The sequence below is a fragment of the Pinus tabuliformis genome, chromosome 7, assembly GCF_031772625.1.
Source record: "Pinus tabuliformis cultivar Carrire ecotype Pingquan chromosome 7, CPIR1, whole genome shotgun sequence".
In the NCBI taxonomy this organism is placed as follows: Eukaryota; Viridiplantae; Streptophyta; class Pinopsida; order Pinales; family Pinaceae; genus Pinus; species Pinus tabuliformis.
The window spans coordinates 1,559,486,877-1,559,507,033 of NC_142293.1; the positions used below are offsets into that span (position 1 = coordinate 1,559,486,877).

Sequence of the window (20,157 nt, forward strand, 5' to 3'; positions counted from 1 at the left end):
CTCACGATTTTCAAGTTAAAATGGGCTTTGGCCAAGGGACCAACAATCAGGAAGAGCTTTTGTCCTGTAAAAACTTGATGCTTTTCACTCTTGAAAAGGGATGCACTCAGATTCATGTTTTCGGGGACTCTATGTTCACAATCAATTGTCTCAACAAAACACAAGTATGCAGGAACATATTATTCATGCCTATTCTAGAGGAAACCATGCGTCTCATTGACTCTTTTATTTCTTTTACATGTTGTCGTATTTACAGGGAAAGGAACAGGGCAGCGGATCGCCTCCCAAAAGAGGGCCTTGATATGGACCAAGGACTGTGGGTATAATGGAGCAAAATAATGGACAGGCCTATGAATTCTTTCACAGGCCTTACAGGGACATTCCTTTTGGGGTAGCAAGAGCATAAATTCCCACAATTTTCATATCATTGTTCTCTTTCTGTTTTTTTTCTCTTATCAGCCATACAGAAAGTAATTTTCTTGCTGGGTGAAGCAGCTTACTCACCTCACCTCGTATGTAATTAACAGTACTTATGTTTTTTGTTTTCAAGTTTCTTGTAAATGGTTGGATACTCCAATCAAAAGAGATCCTTTTATGAACTCAAACAACAGTCTTTTTTTACTCAAATGAATACACACAGGGTTTGTATATGCAGAATGTAATTTTGAATCATTTCTCAAATGAATGAAATTAAAATTCTACAAGGGTTTCTGAGACAGTCCAACAAGTAAAACAAAATGGCCTTTTGACAGAAGAGAGAACACTATCTGAAAAGCACAAACAGATTACGATTCAGCCATCAGTGAAGGTTTTCCTCCAGGTGTCCTCAGCCAAATTTTGAAAACAAATATTTACACTTGTTCTTTCTCTCCAGTGTAGCAGCAAAAGAGTGATGAAAATTGGCCTTTGCAGGTTGATGACTGAGCTAATTCCGGTGAAGTGTTAGATGTTGGTTTCTTCAATTTAAATTGTATTTGGGCATGTGCATTGAGATATGCTTCCACTTGGTATTAGGTTTGTTTATCTCCTTATTTTTCCTAAAAGTTGTAATAAGATGCAGTGTTTTGATGGGGTAGTGCATATAGCATGCATGCAAATCTATATTTTTAAATCCCTAATTCTCATCATTTGCAAATTGTTCGTCTGCATCTATGCCAGAAGACAACTTAGCTTCAGAACGTTCGTAAGACAGAAAATGCAAATTTTAGCAAATATGGAGCTAATAATAAACGCCTTGTGGTGTCAGAACGTTGCTTTCTTGGTTTCCTTTGAGCAATATCATTAGAGAGCCATATATTCTTCAAATTGGTGAGGGACCTTCAGCCCAACGCATCAGTGGCTTCATGGGATTAAATGTTCCTCTTCCAATGGTGGCAGATTTATTCAACATATTTGATCATTGAAATTTAACAGATTTGCCTTGCCACCACATTCATCTCCTCCAAATTCAACTGAATTTCTTAATGCTGTCTCATTTTCTTCTTGTAATCCTTCGGGAAAGCTTCCTATTTCCACCACAATCTAAGTGAAGATGGAATGGTAGCATTAAGAATTTCTGAAGTCAGTTTGCCCTTGTTTTCTTATTGCTTTGGGAAATAAATTGGGGTTTATTAACATATCCCTAATTATTCACTGCATATCTTTGTACACAAAGCAAGTTCGTTTGGAGGGGCATCAGTCTGAATATAAAGAGTAGTTTGCCCGTATTTATTAACTGTTCGGTTAGGTTGGATAAAGAACCATCTCGAAGATGGAAGCAGAATATTAAAGAAACCAGTTTTGTTTGTAGATTTTGGGAAATCCTCTAAAGACCCAGGATTCGGCATCGACTAGAGAGACAATTTATTTGATATGGTTTATAAACAAAAAGGAATGAGCTCATATAGAGATATAGCAATTGCTTTTTAATTGAGTCACTCAAATTCATGTTTCTTTAGGTTGAAGGTAAAGCCACTAAAGTGGAAAAAATTGTGATGCCAATAATTAGAGGGATTGTGATAAGAAATTTAATATTCCAAGAAGAGGAGGTAGTAGTAGATTCTAAATAAATTAGCAATGCAACAACATAAATGTTTGCAACAAATTTAGAGAGATCCACCTTGTTGAATAATGCATACACTAAATGGATAATGGATTTGCACACTTTATGCCTTACAACGTTTCCTTTGCAACATCTGGTGCAAATGCTAGTAGCTAATCACTTTATATTTACAAATAAGATTATGGAGTGAGACAAACATTGTATGCTTTTATAGATATATAGATTAAAGCTGTGTAGGATTGATAAAAAAAAAAATATTTTTATTTTATTTTTTCATGAAATAAAAAAATATTTTTATTTTATTTTTTCATGAAATGAAGAGACAAGCGACTCGATCTCCTTCGGCCTCATCTCCTTCACGTTTGCCATCTGCCCGTCTTTGTATTCGATTTGATCATGTATTCGATTTGATCATATTCGTAGTGGGGGAATTTAACTGTGGGATTCGTCCGGGGTCAGAGGATTTCTCTTTCCCAGACTGGATGAACCGAAGGCCTCGCAGCTTCCCTCGCCATTTCGCCGAGAGCTTTCAAGAACTAAAAGAGGCCAAGCGCGTGGCTCATGGTGTGATTCAAACGAAGGGCGAAAATAAATTACATAATTTCAACCGCGTTACATAATTTCGATTGGAATATGAATTGAGTTCATCAAAGCATGAGTGAATTAACCTGAATGAGGAGGGGAGAATTGGTAATAGTTTTTGAGCCCGGCACATCATGCAGCAGATCAGCCAAGTAGGGGAGGGCGGGTGCAGGTCTCTGAATTCCTCCATGGAAACATCGGCATCAGCTTCTACAAACAACACGCCTTCGCTGGTGCAGTTCACTGGGAGCTTATCGAAGGGCGCTTCTCTCAATCTTCCGGCAAAAGGATAGTAAAATACCAAAACCTTCACCAGCGCTTCTCTGATAACTTTGGCGGTATCCTCACTTTTTTTCGACGGATTGAAGCGATAGCACCCCTTGAACGACGGGAATATGAAATCTGAAAGACAGTTCATCATCTAGATTGGAAAGGTATAGCAACCCTTTCGGAGTGACCTTCATATTCAGAGCAGCCAGAGGACAGCTGGCTTTCTGGTGACCTTCATATTCAGAGCAGCCATGAAAACAAAGGTATCGAGAATCAATGAAAAGCTATGACGCAAGCACGCAATCGAAGATCAGCAGAGCAGGATGTAGTGCGTTGCAGACTTGTTTCGAGATGGGGAAGACGACGAAGCGAGCGTTTGGTGAGATATATATAAATTGAAGCCTTTTGTCAGGTGATGTGACCAGTACAACGTGGTTTCATATGTTTATTATTTTGAAACAGGGTTTTTAAAAGTGTAATTTAATTATTAATAATTTTATTGATACGATTGTTTTTAATTTTATAATAGAGTTTTTAAAATTTCAATTTAAATATTAATATTTATTAAATAGGGATTTAATTTTTATTAAAGGTTTTAGAATATTTGTAATAATATAGGGTGGATTAGACAATATCTTGGTATCGGATTTAAAAGCAAATTTCAGAAAAAGAAGTTGGTATGGTGTAATGTACAAATATATCAAGAATGGATCATTTTAAGCCAATAAGGGTACTAGTCTAAAGGTGCATTGAAGGTCTCACGATTGTATCTTTGTTCAAGATGGATTGTCAGAGACTGCATTCATATAAAACTCTACTAGTTGTTGCTTATATTTCGATTCTTTTGATTTCAACAAGTAATAAATCGATCTAAGAACTTCATTATCCATTAAATATATATACAGACTCTGTGTTTTGAAGCATTAGTGGATACATGTTGTGTTAATGTGGGTTTTTGAAATTTGAAGGGTTCCTCCATCCATTAAGGCCAAAAATTGGGTTATTGTGGGTTATGGTTGTATGTTTTTTGGTATTTCACATTGCAGGGGAAAATGAGTCGAAGGAATCATCACAACCAAACACTGGAATTGGTGTAAACTATGGAACAAAAAGGAATAAATTTCCATCACCGAAGCAGGTAGCCAAGATGCTTGGAAACATCATTGTCAATAGAGTGAAGATCTACAACTCATATTCCTCTATACTGTAAGCATTTTCCAACACAGGCATTGCAGTTGTTGTGGGTCTTGAGAATGAGAATGTCCATAGGATAAGTGAAAGTCCAACTGCAAGCTAAGCTTGGGTGGCTTAGAGGATTTCTCCTTATTACCCTTCAACCTTAATATTTATGATAACCGTAGGGAATGAGGTCCTTACAAATAGTTATGGGTCATTAGACTCTGAACTAGTGCTTGCAATACAGAACATTCATTCTAGTTTGGTTTCTTTACGCTTGGATGAAAATATTAAGGTATCTACTCCACACCATATCGCTATCCTTTCAAGTTCCTTTCCTCCTTCGGCCTCCACATTTGCTACTCGTTTTCTACCAATTATGAATCCTCCCCTCCAATTCACTAAAATTTCAATATAAACTATTAAAATGAGGGCCTGATTGGTTAAATCATGTGTTGTTTTGGTTCAGGCTATGGATCTTGTCACTATCCTCAAGAATGAGCATCCAATAAAATTGGCAAGTTGCTTTCAGTAACTCAATCTCATCCATTCCTCTTGGATATCAAAGATTGTAAAAGCCAATCCTTTTTCCAGAACATTGGAATGATTGTAATACTCATTATCTGAATCAGTTGCTCGTTGTGATGGTGTACTTACAAATGATTTTGGAACCCTGAGGAATTTTAGCAGGTTATCCAAAATGTGATTTAAACTTAATCGTCACATGTACTAATAAAACCATTGGGAGCTTATTCGACATATTTATTTATAGTACCACTTCCTAGATATGAAATTCAGACAACTTATTCTGCTTCTCTAGTGAAGCTTTGTGTTTATGTTTTTCATGCGCTATAAGCTAAGCACAGGCTATCGCAACCAGTGGATTGGATAATTTTGTATTGTTTTGAACGTATGGAGTAGAATGCTTATATTCAGTGAGGAATGAGAAGGAAATTTTGATGTGGTGTCAACTTTGTACATTTTAGAGGATACATGAATTGATATATATGTGATGTCTATAGTTGCAAGATATATTTATTGTACTGGCTAATGTTTGACACATTCTCCAAATGGGTAGTACTGCCTATATAGAATTGTAACCTTAATACAGATTAGGACTTCCATTTTTCTGGGAAACTAACTATTTAGTTTCACTTGTTAAAATGACTTATAATTGAACTTCTTGTGTATTATCCATGTTTTTTATCAAACGAGTGGATCTACCCTGAAAGAGTGCTTGAATTATTCATTGTATTTGTTTGTGGAGATTTTGTTTTATGTAAATTCCAAATGGTTAGTTAAATTTCTTATCAATTTAAACCATCCAATAAAAATTAGTTCGTACTAACATGACTTGACTAATATGAAGATATTGAATCAAAACTAGGTTTTTGTGATATGACTTAATTGATATGAATCCAATTCAATGATGGGTGACTTGTTGTGTTGATGAAATCTAGTAGGGATGTCAAATTTAATGGGCCATTGTTGAATCACTGAACAAAACATTATTTCATCAACTTTCTAACTAATGCACAATGATGTAATAATCTGCTTCTTCAATGGGTGGTTGCTTGAAAAATCTTGCTTTGAGTTTTCAATTTGGTTCCTTTGTTGGGGTTTTTCTCTTCAATTTAAGAAGACTATAGTGGAAATTTTTAGGGAACCTATGGATTTTATGCCATTCCCTTACATCCACAAGAACATATGTTTTAGTTATGCTTTATGTGTTCTACATGCGATTTTCGTTCTGAGGTATGCTACCCATGATATTGTAATGAAATTGGTTCATATCATTGATTGACAAAGATCATTGTAACATTCAACAACGTTTTAAGGATAGATGACTAGAATTGGACACGACAATTCTTTATATGTATCTAAATTGGGTCATAGTAAAGCATTAATTATATGTTATTATGGAGTTGCTAACTTCCACTTTTTGGTTCATCTTTATTCCTCATGGATGCAATAGGTACATCCCAAAAATGTTCTAACTACCTGTAAGCTACTGGTAGGGCAACAATGGATTTGTTTTTTTAACTTTACAAAGTGTTCAAACTATATTTGATCGTAAATAATGATTGATACTAAGATGGAGTATGGAATGCGATATTTGCATGTATCATGTGAATGTTAAGCTACTATCTATTTTGGTACTGGTATAAGACATTATGATTTTGTTTTGTATCGGATGGACATTTGTACATATCATGTGAATGATTGTAACATATTATCAATATTAAGACAGGGTAATAATCACGATTGAATTATTTTTTCCCTGTTGGGCAAAGGCATTTGTACTATTTAGCAAGATACATGCTAATCTTGATAGCTTATTCTATAGCATCACATATATACAAATGTTGGGATTTATTTACCGAATAATCTTTTGAATAGGAATTTTGATCTACATAGCAGCCATGAACATTGAAAAGTCTAAGTATGGTTGTGGGTGGCCTGTGATCAGAAAGTGAGGTAGCGAAACATTCATATGGAAAAGCATAAGTACAATAGTATGGATCAACACAGACATCATATAGTGCAGCATATAGTTTCAATGCAACGGCAATCAGTGCACAATAGTCAAATAACTAGATAACTATTTTATGAAAAGGATTGTTCATCACATAGAAGACACGTGTGCTCTATTTTTTCCATTTGTTTTCACCGTATCTCTTTAATTTTGCATTGTGCATTAGTTTACATTTATCTCTACACCTAGTTTTTCTTGACTTGGGAAAAAGAATGTTGAGGGTTACCTTAGAAATATTGTCTAGAATGCAGTCATTACTATGCCTCTGTATTTTAGTGATGCTTAGTGCTAAGCAATGAAATATGTTGGTAAAATTACAAGATTGGATGTAAAAAGAATTAGCAATAAGCCTACTCTAACAACCCTTTCTTATGGCATGAATGAGAAGGAGGGCCTAGTCGCTGTGTTTAATCTTAGTGGGGGTACTTTTGATGTAACAATGCTTGAAATATCCAATGGTGTATTCGAGGCATGTTCCTTCCCTTGAGATGTTAGCTTATTTTACATTGATTATTTATTTCTTCTCCTTATCTGCTTTTTCACACAAATTATTGTAACCTTGTTAGCTTTTTTTTGCAAGTCAAGGCCACAAATGGTGATAATTTTTTGGCGAGTGAGGATTTTGATAATGCGCTCCTTGAGTATTTAGTTGTTGAGTTCAAAAAGACAAAAAATTACTTATTCTAGGATAAGATAGCCTTACGAAGGCTTCAAGAGGCTTCAGAGAAACCGAAGGTGGAGTTGTCATATTCTTCTTAGGTAGATTAATCTACCATTGATCATGGAAGATGCATCTAGTATAGAGCATTTGAATGTTACATTAACTCATTTGAAGTTTGAAATCTTAGCAAATCACTTAATCGAGAGAACAAGAATCCCTTCCAAGAGTTGTAAAAAAAAAGCAGGGATTACGACATTGGAATTGGATGAAGTTATTCTTATGGGAGGAATGTACTGGGTGCCAAGGGTTCAAGAGATTGTTGTTCAGATTTTTGGAAATACGCCAAGTAAATGTGTTAATCCAGATGAGGGTATAACAATGGGTGCTGCCATCCAAAGTGGAATTTTGCAGGCTAATGTAAGGGAACTTCTTATACTGGATGTGACTCCACTTTCTCTTAGATTAGAAACACGACGGGGTTTTCACAAGGTTAGTAAGCAGAAATATAACAATCCCAATGAATAAGAGTAATATATTATCAACTGATGCAGATGGTCAAACTCAGTAGATAGACCATGATGTTACAAGAATTAAACCCATTCAAGGAGGAGAGTCTTCATCCTTGGGAGGAGGCCCCAAACCTTTAGTTGTTGGCTTAGTATCAGCTATCCATAATTTTCATGTGTGGGTTCATCATGATGGATAGAGCAATAGTAGGAAATTTTTCGAAGTGAGAGACCACTTTAGGGTTCTTGTTGCGGGTCAATGCCTTTGCTTCTCTTGACACTCTCTTACAACTTGACTTCCTTATGTTAATGTTGTTGCTTGAAGGTTGAGAGTGTGTAGTGTGCTAGAGAATATCCTTGAGGTGACACTTTGTTTATTGTGCATTATCTAGTAGTCCATTAACTCATGTAAGTGGATTATTTCCATCCTCGCCTCCACATTTTTTCTTGGATATGCAAACTCAAATGTGCACAAATGAGAGACCCTTCTTGTTAAGTACATCAACAATATGCTAAAAATCACTTGATACACATATGTTTTTTGTGTTCCAAAGATATAAGATACCAATTCTAATCTAGTGTTGTGTTGTGTGAAAATATATGGCCTAGGGGAGAGAATCTCCCAATACAGAAATATTTGAGGGAATATTAGATGAGAGCATGGAGGGGCTAACCTTAAAATGAGCATATTTTCAAAACAAAAACAAGTGCTTCAAGGTTTCATTCTAGCAACATAGTGGGCATTTAAGGTGTAGAATTAGTAGGTGTTCAAGCTCATGTTATTCTTCTCGAATTTATTCCTTACGGTGTTTCATTTATAATATCTGGTGTAATTGTTAGTAATGATATATTTGATTTTAATGTCATGTCCAGAGACCAAATTGGTGTATGAGAGTCCCTTGTTTGTGGGACAAGGGATGAACCTCCCTTAACTGCTAAAGTCTTCGAAGGCATACATCCTCTACCCCCCTCTGGTTGTGACCTCTTACTAGGAAACACATGCTCTTAACCATTAGGTCACTCAAGTTGTATAATAATAAAGCTATAATTTAATTAGTTTTATGATTTTTTAATTTTAGCAATGTGAGATGTGTCATGTAATAAGTTTTTTGTTACCTATTATAGATTAATGTCTATGGGAATTTACCAACCGCTTAATTTATATGGTTGTGTTAGGTGGAAGGACTTAACCTCCAAGGAATATTCTAGAATATTAATAACAATATACACAAATCAAATCTTGAGATTTATCTCCAAAATAATTATGTGTTATTTTTTTCCCTTTTAATTAAATTGATTAATTAAAAAATGACATATAAACAAGTGAGTTATGGGTTTTTTTGGGGCATTAATATTAATAAGCCATGGTATTAGCCCATGACATTGTAACAAATCCTATTTAAAATTTAAGAATCTCTATTGCAAACATCAACAACGGAGGAGGTAACTCTAGATATTGTTCTCGAGCAAAAATCATCTTCCACTAGTCTCTATTCTTTTTGTTAGTTGTATTTTTTTCTATCTTGTTATTTTCTATTGATGAAATGTGTTTGGATTATAGACTATAAATTGTTATAGTATTATTTTCTACCTTGAGTTTTATATCTCCTAAATAATTTATTAATAATAATCTAATTTTAGTTTTAAATTAAAAGAAAAAGATTTTATTTTTCATATGGTAAGCCCCTTGTTACTATGTATATTTTATATACAGTTTAAAATACAAAATACAAAATTAATAATAATGTAGTAGTATTAATTGATTTTTTTTAAATTAAAATACTATAAATTTATTTTGTTTCCCTAATTTAAATTATCTTAATTATTTTATTCAATATTTTAATATTTAATTTCCATTTTTTGTATTTAAATTTCTCACCTACCACTCAGGTTAAGGAAAAATAATTTTTAATATTTTAATTTTCTATTTTTCATTCCCTTAAAACCAAAAAAAAATATTTAGTTTTTCTAGTAATATGTATATGTATATGTATATGTATATGTATATGTATATGTATATATATATATATATATATATATATATATATATATATATATATATTATTTTTATATTTTATATAAGGAATTTAGGACTTTTAGGAGAATATTGAGTATGAAAACAAAGACAAAAGCTAAAAAGAGAATAATAAAATTTATCCCAACTACCCAAAATATATCCAATTCTAATGTTGAATGGAGTATGACAAGAAAGATAAAATCTAGGAAGAAAATAATAACATTTATTCCAACTACCCAAAATACATCTAATTCCAATGTTGAATGGAAAAACGATCTACCCATAGCATCATAACATCCCACTAGTAGGGAGATTGTTTTTTCCATCCAACATTGGGGCTTGCCCTTGCCTAGGCTTAGACTAAAATAAAAAGATAATATTTAGTCTTTATAGTAATATTAAACACACACACATATATATTCTTTGTGAAGACATATTTTTATAATTTATATGAGGAATTTAGGACTTCAAAGAAACTATTGAATATGACAAGAAAGTTAAAAGTTGGGGAGAGAATAACAACATATCATAGCATCCCACAAGTAGAGAGATCGCTCTTCCATCCAACATTGGGGCTAACACCAAGTTCGAATATGTGTGTGTGTGTGTGTGTGTGTGTGAGAGAGAGAGAGAGAGAGAGATGACGTGTTTATTTCATTCACATATTTAATGCTGCATAACTTATCATACGTATAAAGAACACTAACATAAGATGCACTTTGAAAAAAATCAAAAAAATCCAAGTTGGGGGAGAGGCATATGATCTACTCTTTTCACATGTGTATAAGTGAAAATATATCAAAAAAATCCAAGTTGGGGGAGAGGCATATGATCTACTCTTTTCACATGTGTATAAGTGAAAATATAAAGAAAACGCTGCCACTATGGAGTTTCCATGGATAATGTATGTTTTAAATGGTTGTTACATTAAGATGGTCTTCTACTTCCTTCTTATGCTTCAAAGTTGTTTCCTATAAACCTAGTATTTAATCCAATTTAACTCAATTTTTAACATGATATGATAATAATTTAGGGTTAATCTAAGAGTTTTTACATGTCTCAATACCTAATCAATGTGAAGGTTTTAGTCTCTTTAATACCTTTTTAAACTTCTACATGTGAGTAACTCCACATTCTCAGTGATGCTAGTTTGCATGGCATCTACTTAGTATCAGGGTGGTCAAGGTGTGACTAGCTCCACATTGTAAGTAATGAAAATTGACCTAACATCTATTTAATATCACTTTGGTCAACAATATAAATTAACTTTCTCAAAAAACTCCTATTAAGGTGATTTTTTAGTTGGAAAGCTCTTAGTGTATTATGAACTTTGTTGACAAATTTTTGACTAAAAAATAATCATTTAAAGCTTTAAATGAGTTGCAAAAAGTTTTGGACCCCAAAACATCAAAATTAAATTTAATAACAATAAAAATAATATCTCTATTTGTTTTCCCAAAAAACAAAAAAAAAAACCAATTAAATCATAAATGACTCAAAATCTATATTTAAATATTTTGGTTTTATAAAAAATAATTTATTTTTCTAAAAACCATGAATTATAATTAAAATCTATGTATTCATTTAAATATATTTGTTAATTTTTTAAAAAATAAAAGAGGATTTTGTTTTGTATTGGATGGGCATTTGTACATATCATGTGAAGGATTATAACAGATTATGAATATTAAGACATAGTAATAATCATGATTGAATTATTTTTTCCCTGTTGGGCAAAGGCATTTGTACTATTTAACGAGATATATGCTAATCTTGATAGCTTATTCTAACTTATTCTATAGCATCACATATATACACATGTTGGCATTTGTACTATTTATCGAGATACATGCTAATTTTGATATATACAAATGTTGGGATTTATTACATGCTAATTTTGATAGCTTATTCTATAGCATCACATATATACAAATGTTGGGATTTATTTACCGAATAATCTTTGGATAGGAATTTTGATGTACGTAAAAAGTCCAAAGTATGGTAGTGGGTGGCCTGTGATCGGAAAGTGAGGTAGCGAAACGTTCATATGGAAAAGCATAAGTACAATAGTATGGATCAACACGAACATCATATAGCGCAACATACAGTTTCAACGCAAAAGCAATAAGTGCACAATAATCAAAACTAGATAAGTATCTTAGGAAAAGGATGGTTCATCACATAGAAGACACGTATGGAAAAGCATAAGTACAATAGTATGGATCAACACAAACATCATAGTTTCAATGCAAAGGCAATAAGTACATAATAGTCAAATAATCAGATAACTATTTTATGAAAAAGATTGTTCATCACATGAAAGACACGTATAGATCAACACAAACATCATATAATGTACCATATAGTTTCAATGCAAAGGAAATAAGTGCACAATAGTCAAATAACTAAATAACTATTTTCAATAACTAAATAACTATTTTATGAAAAGGATTGTTCATCACATAGAAGACACGTGTGCTTTATTTTTTCCATTTGTTTTCACCGTAGCTCTTCAATTTTGCATTGTGCATTAGTCTACATTAATCCCTACACCTAGTTTACATTCATCTCTACACCTAGTTTTTCTTGGGAAAAAAATTGTCTAGAAATATTGTGTAGAATGTAGTCATTATTATGCCTTTCTATTTTAGTGATGCTTAATGCTAAACAACGAAATATCTTGGTAAAATTACAAGTTTGGATGTAAAAAGAATTAGCAATAAGCTTACTCTAACAACCCTTTCTTATGGCATGAATGAGAAAGAGGGCCTAGTTGTTGTGTTGAATCTTAGTGGGAGTACTTTCGATGTAACAATGCTTGAAATATCCAATGGTATTCGAGGCATGTTCCTTCTCTTGAGATGTTAGGTTATTTTACATTCATTATTTATTTCTTCTCATTCTCCACTTTATCTGGCAAATTATTGTAACCTTGTTAGCTTTTTATCATAGGTAAAGGCCACAAATGGTGATAATTTTTTCGGGGTGAGGATTTTGATAATGCTCTGCTCCAGTATTTATTTGTTGGGCTCAAAAAGACAAAAAAAAAATGACTTATCCTAGGATAAGCTAGCCTTACAAAGGCGAAGCTGGAGTTGTGGAGTCGATAGATTAATCTACCATTTATCACGAGTATAAAGCATTTGAAGTTTGAAATCTTAGCAGATCACTTAATCGAGAGAACAAGAATCCCTTCCAACAGTTGTAAAAAACAAGCATGGATTACCACATTGGAATTGGATGAAGTTATTCTTATGGGAGAAATGTACCCGGTGCCAAGGGTTCAAGAGATTGTTATTGAGATTTTTGGAAAGACGCCAAGTAAATGTGTTAATCCAGACGAGGCTATAACAATGGGTGCTGCCATCCAAAGTGGAATTTTGCGGGCTAATGTCACGGAACTTCTTTTACTCGATGTAACTCCACTTTCTCTTAGATTAGAATCACGGCGGGGTTTTCGCAAGGTTAATAAGAAGAAAGATAACAATCTCAATGAATAAGAATCATATATTCTCAACTGATGAAACGAATCCCAACGACCTTTGTACCGTACACAACTCAAGAAGTTGCAGTGTGCCAATTTACTTCACAGAAATACAACTTAATATTAGATTTTATTCAATTAACAGCAATTTAATATAATTAAGCTTAGAGATTGCTATTTTATAGGGAGGATCGTAGATATGGGGCTGCGGTCTCGATAGCTTGATTGATTTCTGCTTCAAATATATGCATAGCAGCGGGCGGCAAGCATACTGGAACCACTATTCCTTCCACCCCACTTCTGTTACGACAAGGGACGAGGAAGCTTGTCAAGCCCGCCGCTGCCGCTGGTCCCACTCCACCTTGTGCTAGCCCGCCGTAGGCTGCTCTTCCCCACCCCAAATCCACATCTCCAAACCCGATCTTAGTACAGTCCGAGACTGTATAGGTGCCCGCCACTGTGAAGAGAGGGTGCCCTCTCAACTCCATCAAATCTATCACCGATCGCATGTACTCGCCATTCACGCTCATTTTCGCTTGGCGGATCAACTTCACAGCGAAGGACAACGGTTTGGTTGCCAGCTCTCCTGCGGTCGTCTTCGCGCACGACAAAATGATCGCATTGCCGTAGAAGTTTTCGGGAATCGGCGGGTCGAATCTCGCTCGGCCATCCAAAGGGAATATGAACCGAGCTTCCTGCTCAGCGGGCAGTTGGAGAGCCCTCGTTCTGGAACGCCACAAACAGGCCGATAGAACTTCAAAGGTCGGGCACTTGCCTTGCCCTACTGCTTGTCTCTTCAGCGACTCGATCTCCTTCGGCCCGAAAAAAAATGAACTCTGCCTCATCTCCTTCACGTTCGCCATCTGCCCGTCTTTGTCTTCGATTTGATCATATTCATAGTGGGGGAATTTAACTGTGGGATTCGTCCGCGGTCGGAGGATTTCTCTTTCCCAGACTGGACGAACCGAAGGCCTTGTAGCCCCTCTCGCCATTTCGCCCAGAGCTTTCAAGAATTGAACGAGGCCAAGCGCGTCGCTCATGGTGTGATTCAAACTAAGGGCGAAAATGAACCCTCCGCATCTCAACCGCGTTACCTGAAATATCGTGATAAGCAACACGTTAAAAAAACATAATTTCGATTGCGTTCATCAAAAAATGAGTTATCAATTAACCTGAATGAGGAGGAGGGGAGAATTGGTAATAGTTTCCGAGCCCGGCACGTCATGCAGCAGATCATCCAAGCAGGGGAAAGGTGGGTGCAATTCTCCGAATTCCTCCATGGAAACGTCGGCATCAGCTTCCACAAACAGCACGCCTTCGCTGGTGCAGTCCACGAGGAGCTTACCGAAAGTCGCTTCTCTCAATCTTCCGGCTAAAGGATAGTAAAACACCAAAACCTTCGCCAGCGCCTCTCTGATAACTTTGGCGGGATCCTCACCTTTTTTCGACGGATCGAACCGATAGAATTGGAGGACGGGAATATGAAATCTGAGAGACGGTTGATCATCTAGATTGGAAAGGTATAGCAACCCTTTGGGAGTAGGCAGGAGAGGAGCAACAAGGATAGCCGGCTTTCTGGTGATTTTCATTTGCAGAGGTTCCATGAAAACAAAGCTGTGGAGAGTGGAGAATCAATGAAAGGCTATGAAGCGAGCACGCAATCGAAGATGAGAGCAGAGCAGGATGCAGTAAGTTGCAAGAGGCAAAGATCTTTCTAGATGGAGGAGACGCCGAAGCCTGCGTTTGGTGAGATATATTGTCAAGTGATGTGACTAGTATAACGAATACCATCAGCAATGAAAGATCTACAACAAAGGCGACTTCATCTTGGATTTTTAAATTTTAAATTTAATTATTAATAAGTATGTTGAATAAGTTGGTTTACTTTTACAATAGCTTTTTAAAATTTAAAGTGAGTGGTATGGATTTAATCCCTATTATATATGTCAAATTTCTTACCAAATTTTCTAAAATATTAGTATATATGTGAAATTTTCTCTAGAACATTAGTATATATGTCAATTTTCATTGAGGAAATGTAGTCCTGATGGATAACCCCGACAAGTCAAATAATGACACTCGTTGAAGGACTTTAATCGAAAGAAATAATACAATTGAAAGAAATAACACGTTTATCTAGCTGTCATCACCAGGGGTTAAATTTGAAACGTGATCTTATCTGTCAAGGAATTTTTTTATGACGTTTTTATTTTTAAACTGCCCATCATATGACTTTTAAAATTTATTTGTACAAGTTTCATCTAATTTCAAATTGTACAGAATGTTGTGCAGGTGAGAATAATATTGTTGTTTTTGAGGAGTTCATGAGATAGACTTGACCAATAGAACCCTTGAAGAATCCTTGAAGTTGGGTCTCTAAACTGGACCAGGGGTTGGCCAATAGAACCCTTGAAAAATCCTTGCAAGTTGGGTCTCTAAACTGGACCAGGGGTCTTGAGGTTTGGAGACTAAACAATTTTGATTGAAACCTATACTGTATGGCCGAGTGGAAACTCAAGGGGAGATTGGACATCATTTCCAGCCTCACAGTTGGGAGGAGAGACTTCTTAATTGATAAGGAACAAATAAGTATATTTATAATTCGGTAATTATTAAATTGTCTTTATTTGTTTTTACAAAATAGTGGTTTTCCCGAGGAGTAAATAGAAGTGAGTGCATGTTTCCTATACATTTTAATAGACTACATGCCTTAAAAAGGAAAGTAATTGTACAGTATGATTACGATATCTAAGAATAAATTTCGAATAGTAAAGATAAGTAAGAATACATAGAAAGAATTAATAAACAATCTGTAAATTGATATAATATTGTAACTACAGAAAAATGCCACACAGTTTGCAGGAATGATTAATTATTCTTGACATAATTTTCATCAAATTCCTTTACAGAATAAATAGATGATTTAAATATAAGAAAGGAAAAGAAAATATTTAACTTAGCCTACTCTCCTGTAACAATATTTATCTCCTGCATTTTTCTTAAAAAAAAGACAGACGTATAGGAAAAGATGATTGGCTAGTCCAGGCCAAAGCTCTGGAGACCTTTGTGGACAGTCCAATAGTGAAATCCCTTTACCTCATCCCTGGGCTACAGAGGAGACCGACAACAATGCCAGTGACCCTGCAACCAGGATGGTGTTCATATATAACGGAAAATAAATAACCCAAAAGAAATCATCGAAGAAAGGAACCTGATGGAAGCACATAAATATTGGTAGTTGTAAAATAACGACAATATATAGTCATGTAAATTAGAAAACAATAGTAAAACTAGCCTTGAAATCTAATGAGAGTATCGATTAAATTAACCTGTGGATTCATAACAAACCCTTTAGACTGCGCCTGGGTAAGGGAATTTAACAACTTATGCATTAAGAATACAAATAATCAAGACCATGAAACTCGAGAAAAATTGCAAGCATTATCATAACATATATTTGAAAAGAAAAGTTCACAACCTTCATTAACTGTGATATCAAAGGAAACCTTGAAAATATATCAATCAATAGGTAACTTTCGGTGACGATGGAGTTGTGGGCAAGCCAGCAACCACATAGTAACCCATTTCCACAAAAATCAATACGTAAGTTTTGTTGCCACATTTAAAAAAACAGAGATTGTGTCTCTAAAAGGATAAGAACCCTCTCATAAATTATAGTTATGAGCAGTGCGCCAAGGAGGTAAACTGCATAGATTTTATTTCTACATAATATTCGAGTAGAGTTCCAACCCTTAGGGTATGGAAATGAAACAAAATAATTAAACACCATACCACCCCTTTTATACCGAGAACACGGGTGAAGGAGGAACCTGTTAAGGAACAAAACCATGGCGATGTAAGAATGGTTTTGAGTAACCTTAAGAAGATAGGGGAGTCCGAGTACCTGCAATCAGGGAATTAACCGTAATTAGAACCTTGAATGATAAGGGGATTTATATACAATTATAATTTATGCCTAAGTAGAGGGTAATACCTGAAAGTCGGAGCAGAAAACCTTGACAATCATCCTGTAATGTTAGAGCGTTTGCAATTAGTTCTCCAACCTTGAAATGTAATAATAACTAAATATTTGCAATGATGGATGCAAGCATACCTGAAATCTGGAAAGAATCCACAACCTCATTGTCCTATGGAACCCTGACACCGATTTTGAGTTGGGAAGAAATCGATGCTAAGTAGGAAGAATGAAGCAAGTATTAAACCCTTTTAAAACCATCTGGTGGAAGGTGAAAACACTAAACTGGTGAGAAATAGAGAAAGCAGGCTACCTAGCGGTGCCATGAATGAGTTGCAGAGTAGAAGCCTCGGGTTGAAAAGTGAGAATGGCAGAAAGAATTGCAAACCTCGAGGTAGGGTAGTTGTTATACCAGCTCCATCTCCATCTGACCATCAGATCAAGGAGCAAACAGACGGTGGAGATGTGGGACCGGGGTTTTCACATCAAATAGTATATGAAATTAATTTAATCCCTTAAGGTCCAGGTGGCTATGTATAATCCCACATATTGAACATTGATTTAATTGAAAAATTATAACCTCCTTAGGTGGGGTCCGTATGACATAAGGTTAAATATATATAAAAGAAATTTATAAAAAAAAAAAATTAAACTTTTAATTTTTAAACCTGCCCGTCAATATGACGTTTTTGGAAATTAATGGCAAGTTGCCCCGTGGAAATTTAAAACTCAAACGTATTTTTATATGTTGCCCCGTGGAAATTTAAAACTCAAACGTATTTTACATATAAAAAAGAGAAATACAGACATACGGACGTCAAATTTAACCTGGATCACGAAATATTAATATTTCTTTAAATGTTTTGAAATTCGCGACTTGATTTGAGTGCCAGTGTTGTGAATGAAAGCGTACAACCCACCATCATAATCTGACAGCTTTCATCATAAATCTGACCGCTTTCAATTTTCATCATAAATCCTACGGCTTTCATTTTTAAAAGAATTAACAAATATATTATATTTAAATGAATACATCGATTTCAATTATAATTCATTGTTTTGGGAAAAATAAATAATTTTTTATAAAATCAAAATATTTAAATATGGATTTTGAGTAAATTGTGATATAATTTGTTATTTATTTTAAAACATTTTGACGTTAAATATGGTTCTTAAATTTAATTTTAATGTTTTGGTGTCCAAAATTTTTTGAAACTTACTTAAAGTTTCACATAATTATGGTTTAGTAAAAATTTAGTTAACAAAGTTAATAATAAATTAAAAGAGTTTTTTAACTAAAAATTATTTTAATAGAAGTTTGTATGAAAAAGTTAACTTATATTATTGATCAAAGTGATACTAAATAAATATTAGGTCAATTCTCATTATTCTCATTATTCACAATGTGGAGCTAATCACACTTTGACTACTATGATACTAAGTAGATGCCATGCTAACTAACATCACAGAGAATGTGGAATTACTCACATGTAAAATTTCATGTAGAATGTCCACTGTAATGCATGTGGTCAAAGGTCAGATATTTTTCCACCCATGATCACATACATTCGAGACTCTCAAGAACCGATCTAGTCTTTTACCAATGTGATTAACACTGGCTATGCAAGGTAAGAGTTAGAGTAAGATGTCTAATATCCAATAAATGATTGGACTCAGAGCATTGACAAAGATGGTCAATGAAGGGATCCGCCCTACACCTCGACATTCATCCCAGACTCTCAAGAAGATTTTCATGTACTAAGAACCGATCTAGTCTTTTACCAATGTGATTAACACCAGCTGTGCAAGGTAAGAGTTAGAGTAAGATGTCTAATATCTGATAAATGATTGGACTCAGAGCATTGACAAAGATGGTCAATGAAGGGATCCGCAATGGAGATTGTGATTAACACCTGTTGTGCAAGGTAAGAGTTAGAGTAAGATGTCTAATATCCGATAAATGATTGGACTCAGAGCATTGACAAAGATGGTCAATGAAGGGATCTGCAATGGAGATTCTTAATCTGTATATAGGATTTGTTACAATATTATGGGCTAATACCATGGCTTATTAATATCACATGCCCCAAAAAACCATAACTCGCTTGTTTATATGTCATTTTTTAATTAATCAATTTAATTAAAAGGGAAAAAAATAACACAAAACTATTTTGGAGATAAATCTCAAGCTTTGATTTGGGTATATTGTTATAAATATTCTACAATATTCCTTGGAGATTAAACCCTTCCAGCTAACACAACCATATAAATTAAGTGGTTTGTAAATTCCCATAGACATTAATCCATAATAGGTAACAAAAAACTTATTACATGACACATCTCACATTGCTAAAATAAAAATAAAAAATCATAAAACTAATTAAATTATAACTTTATTATTATACAGTTTGAGTGGCCTAATGGTTAAGAGCATGTGTTTCTTAGTAAGGGGTCATAGTCAGACGGGGGTAGATTATGTATGCCTTCATAGACTTTAGCAGTTGAGGGAGGTGGGTCCCTTGTCCCACAAACAAGGGGATCTCATACACCAATTTGGTCCTGGCCATGACCTTAAAATCAAATATTATTTCTAGCAATTGCACCAAATGTTGGAAAGGAAACACTGCAAGGCATAAATTCGAGAAGAATAACATGAGCTTGAACACCTATTGATTCTATACCTTAAATTCCCACCATGTGGAAAAAATGAAACCTTGAAACATTTGTTCTAGTTTTGAAAATATGCTCATTTTAAAGTTAGACCCTCCTTGCTCTCATCTAATATTCCCTTAAAAATTTCTGTATTAAGAGATTCTCCCCCGGACCATAGATTTTCACACAACTTAGTACTATATTAAAATTGGTATCTTATATATTAGAATTGGTATCTTATATCTCTCGGGGTAAT

The 20,157-nt window shown here is 34.5% G+C and overlaps 1 protein-coding gene, 1 long non-coding RNA gene and 1 pseudogene across 2 annotated transcripts; 1 reads left to right on the forward strand and 2 right to left on the reverse strand.

Annotated features, from left to right (window-relative positions):
• The first annotated feature begins 2,355 nt into the window (after positions 1–2,355).
• Positions 2,356–7,834, forward strand: LOC149253953 (heat shock 70 kDa protein, mitochondrial-like; annotated as a pseudogene).
• A 5,618-nt stretch (positions 7,835–13,452) lies between these two features.
• Positions 13,453–14,877, reverse strand: LOC149253954 (benzyl alcohol O-benzoyltransferase-like). The gene is made up of 2 exons (XM_089454640.1): positions 14,446–14,877; positions 13,453–14,367 (listed from the first exon to the last, which is right to left on the reverse strand). The coding sequence occupies exons 1-2, from the start codon at positions 14,875–14,877 to the stop codon at positions 13,453–13,455; spliced, it is 1,347 nt and encodes a 448-aa protein (XP_089310766.1).
• Positions 14,878–16,292: 1,415 nt separating this feature from the next.
• LOC149253955 (uncharacterized) lies at positions 16,293–17,692 on the reverse strand. The gene is made up of 3 exons (XR_016266247.1): positions 17,388–17,692; positions 17,268–17,301; positions 16,293–17,177 (listed from the first exon to the last, which is right to left on the reverse strand). It is a non-coding gene; the product is annotated as an uncharacterized LOC149253955 (long non-coding RNA).
• Between the last annotated feature and the right edge of the window lie 2,465 nt (positions 17,693–20,157).

Excerpts from the sequence above, each read along its gene's own strand:
- LOC149253954 (XM_089454640.1), bottom strand. The coding sequence starts at position 14,877 with ATGGAACCTCTGCAAATGAAAATCACCAGAAAGCCGGCTATCCTTGTT. Across the intron at positions 14,368-14,445 it reads CTCCCCTCCTCCTCATTCAG|GTAACGCGGTTGAGATGCGG; the intron begins GTTAATTGATAA and ends ACGATATTTCAG.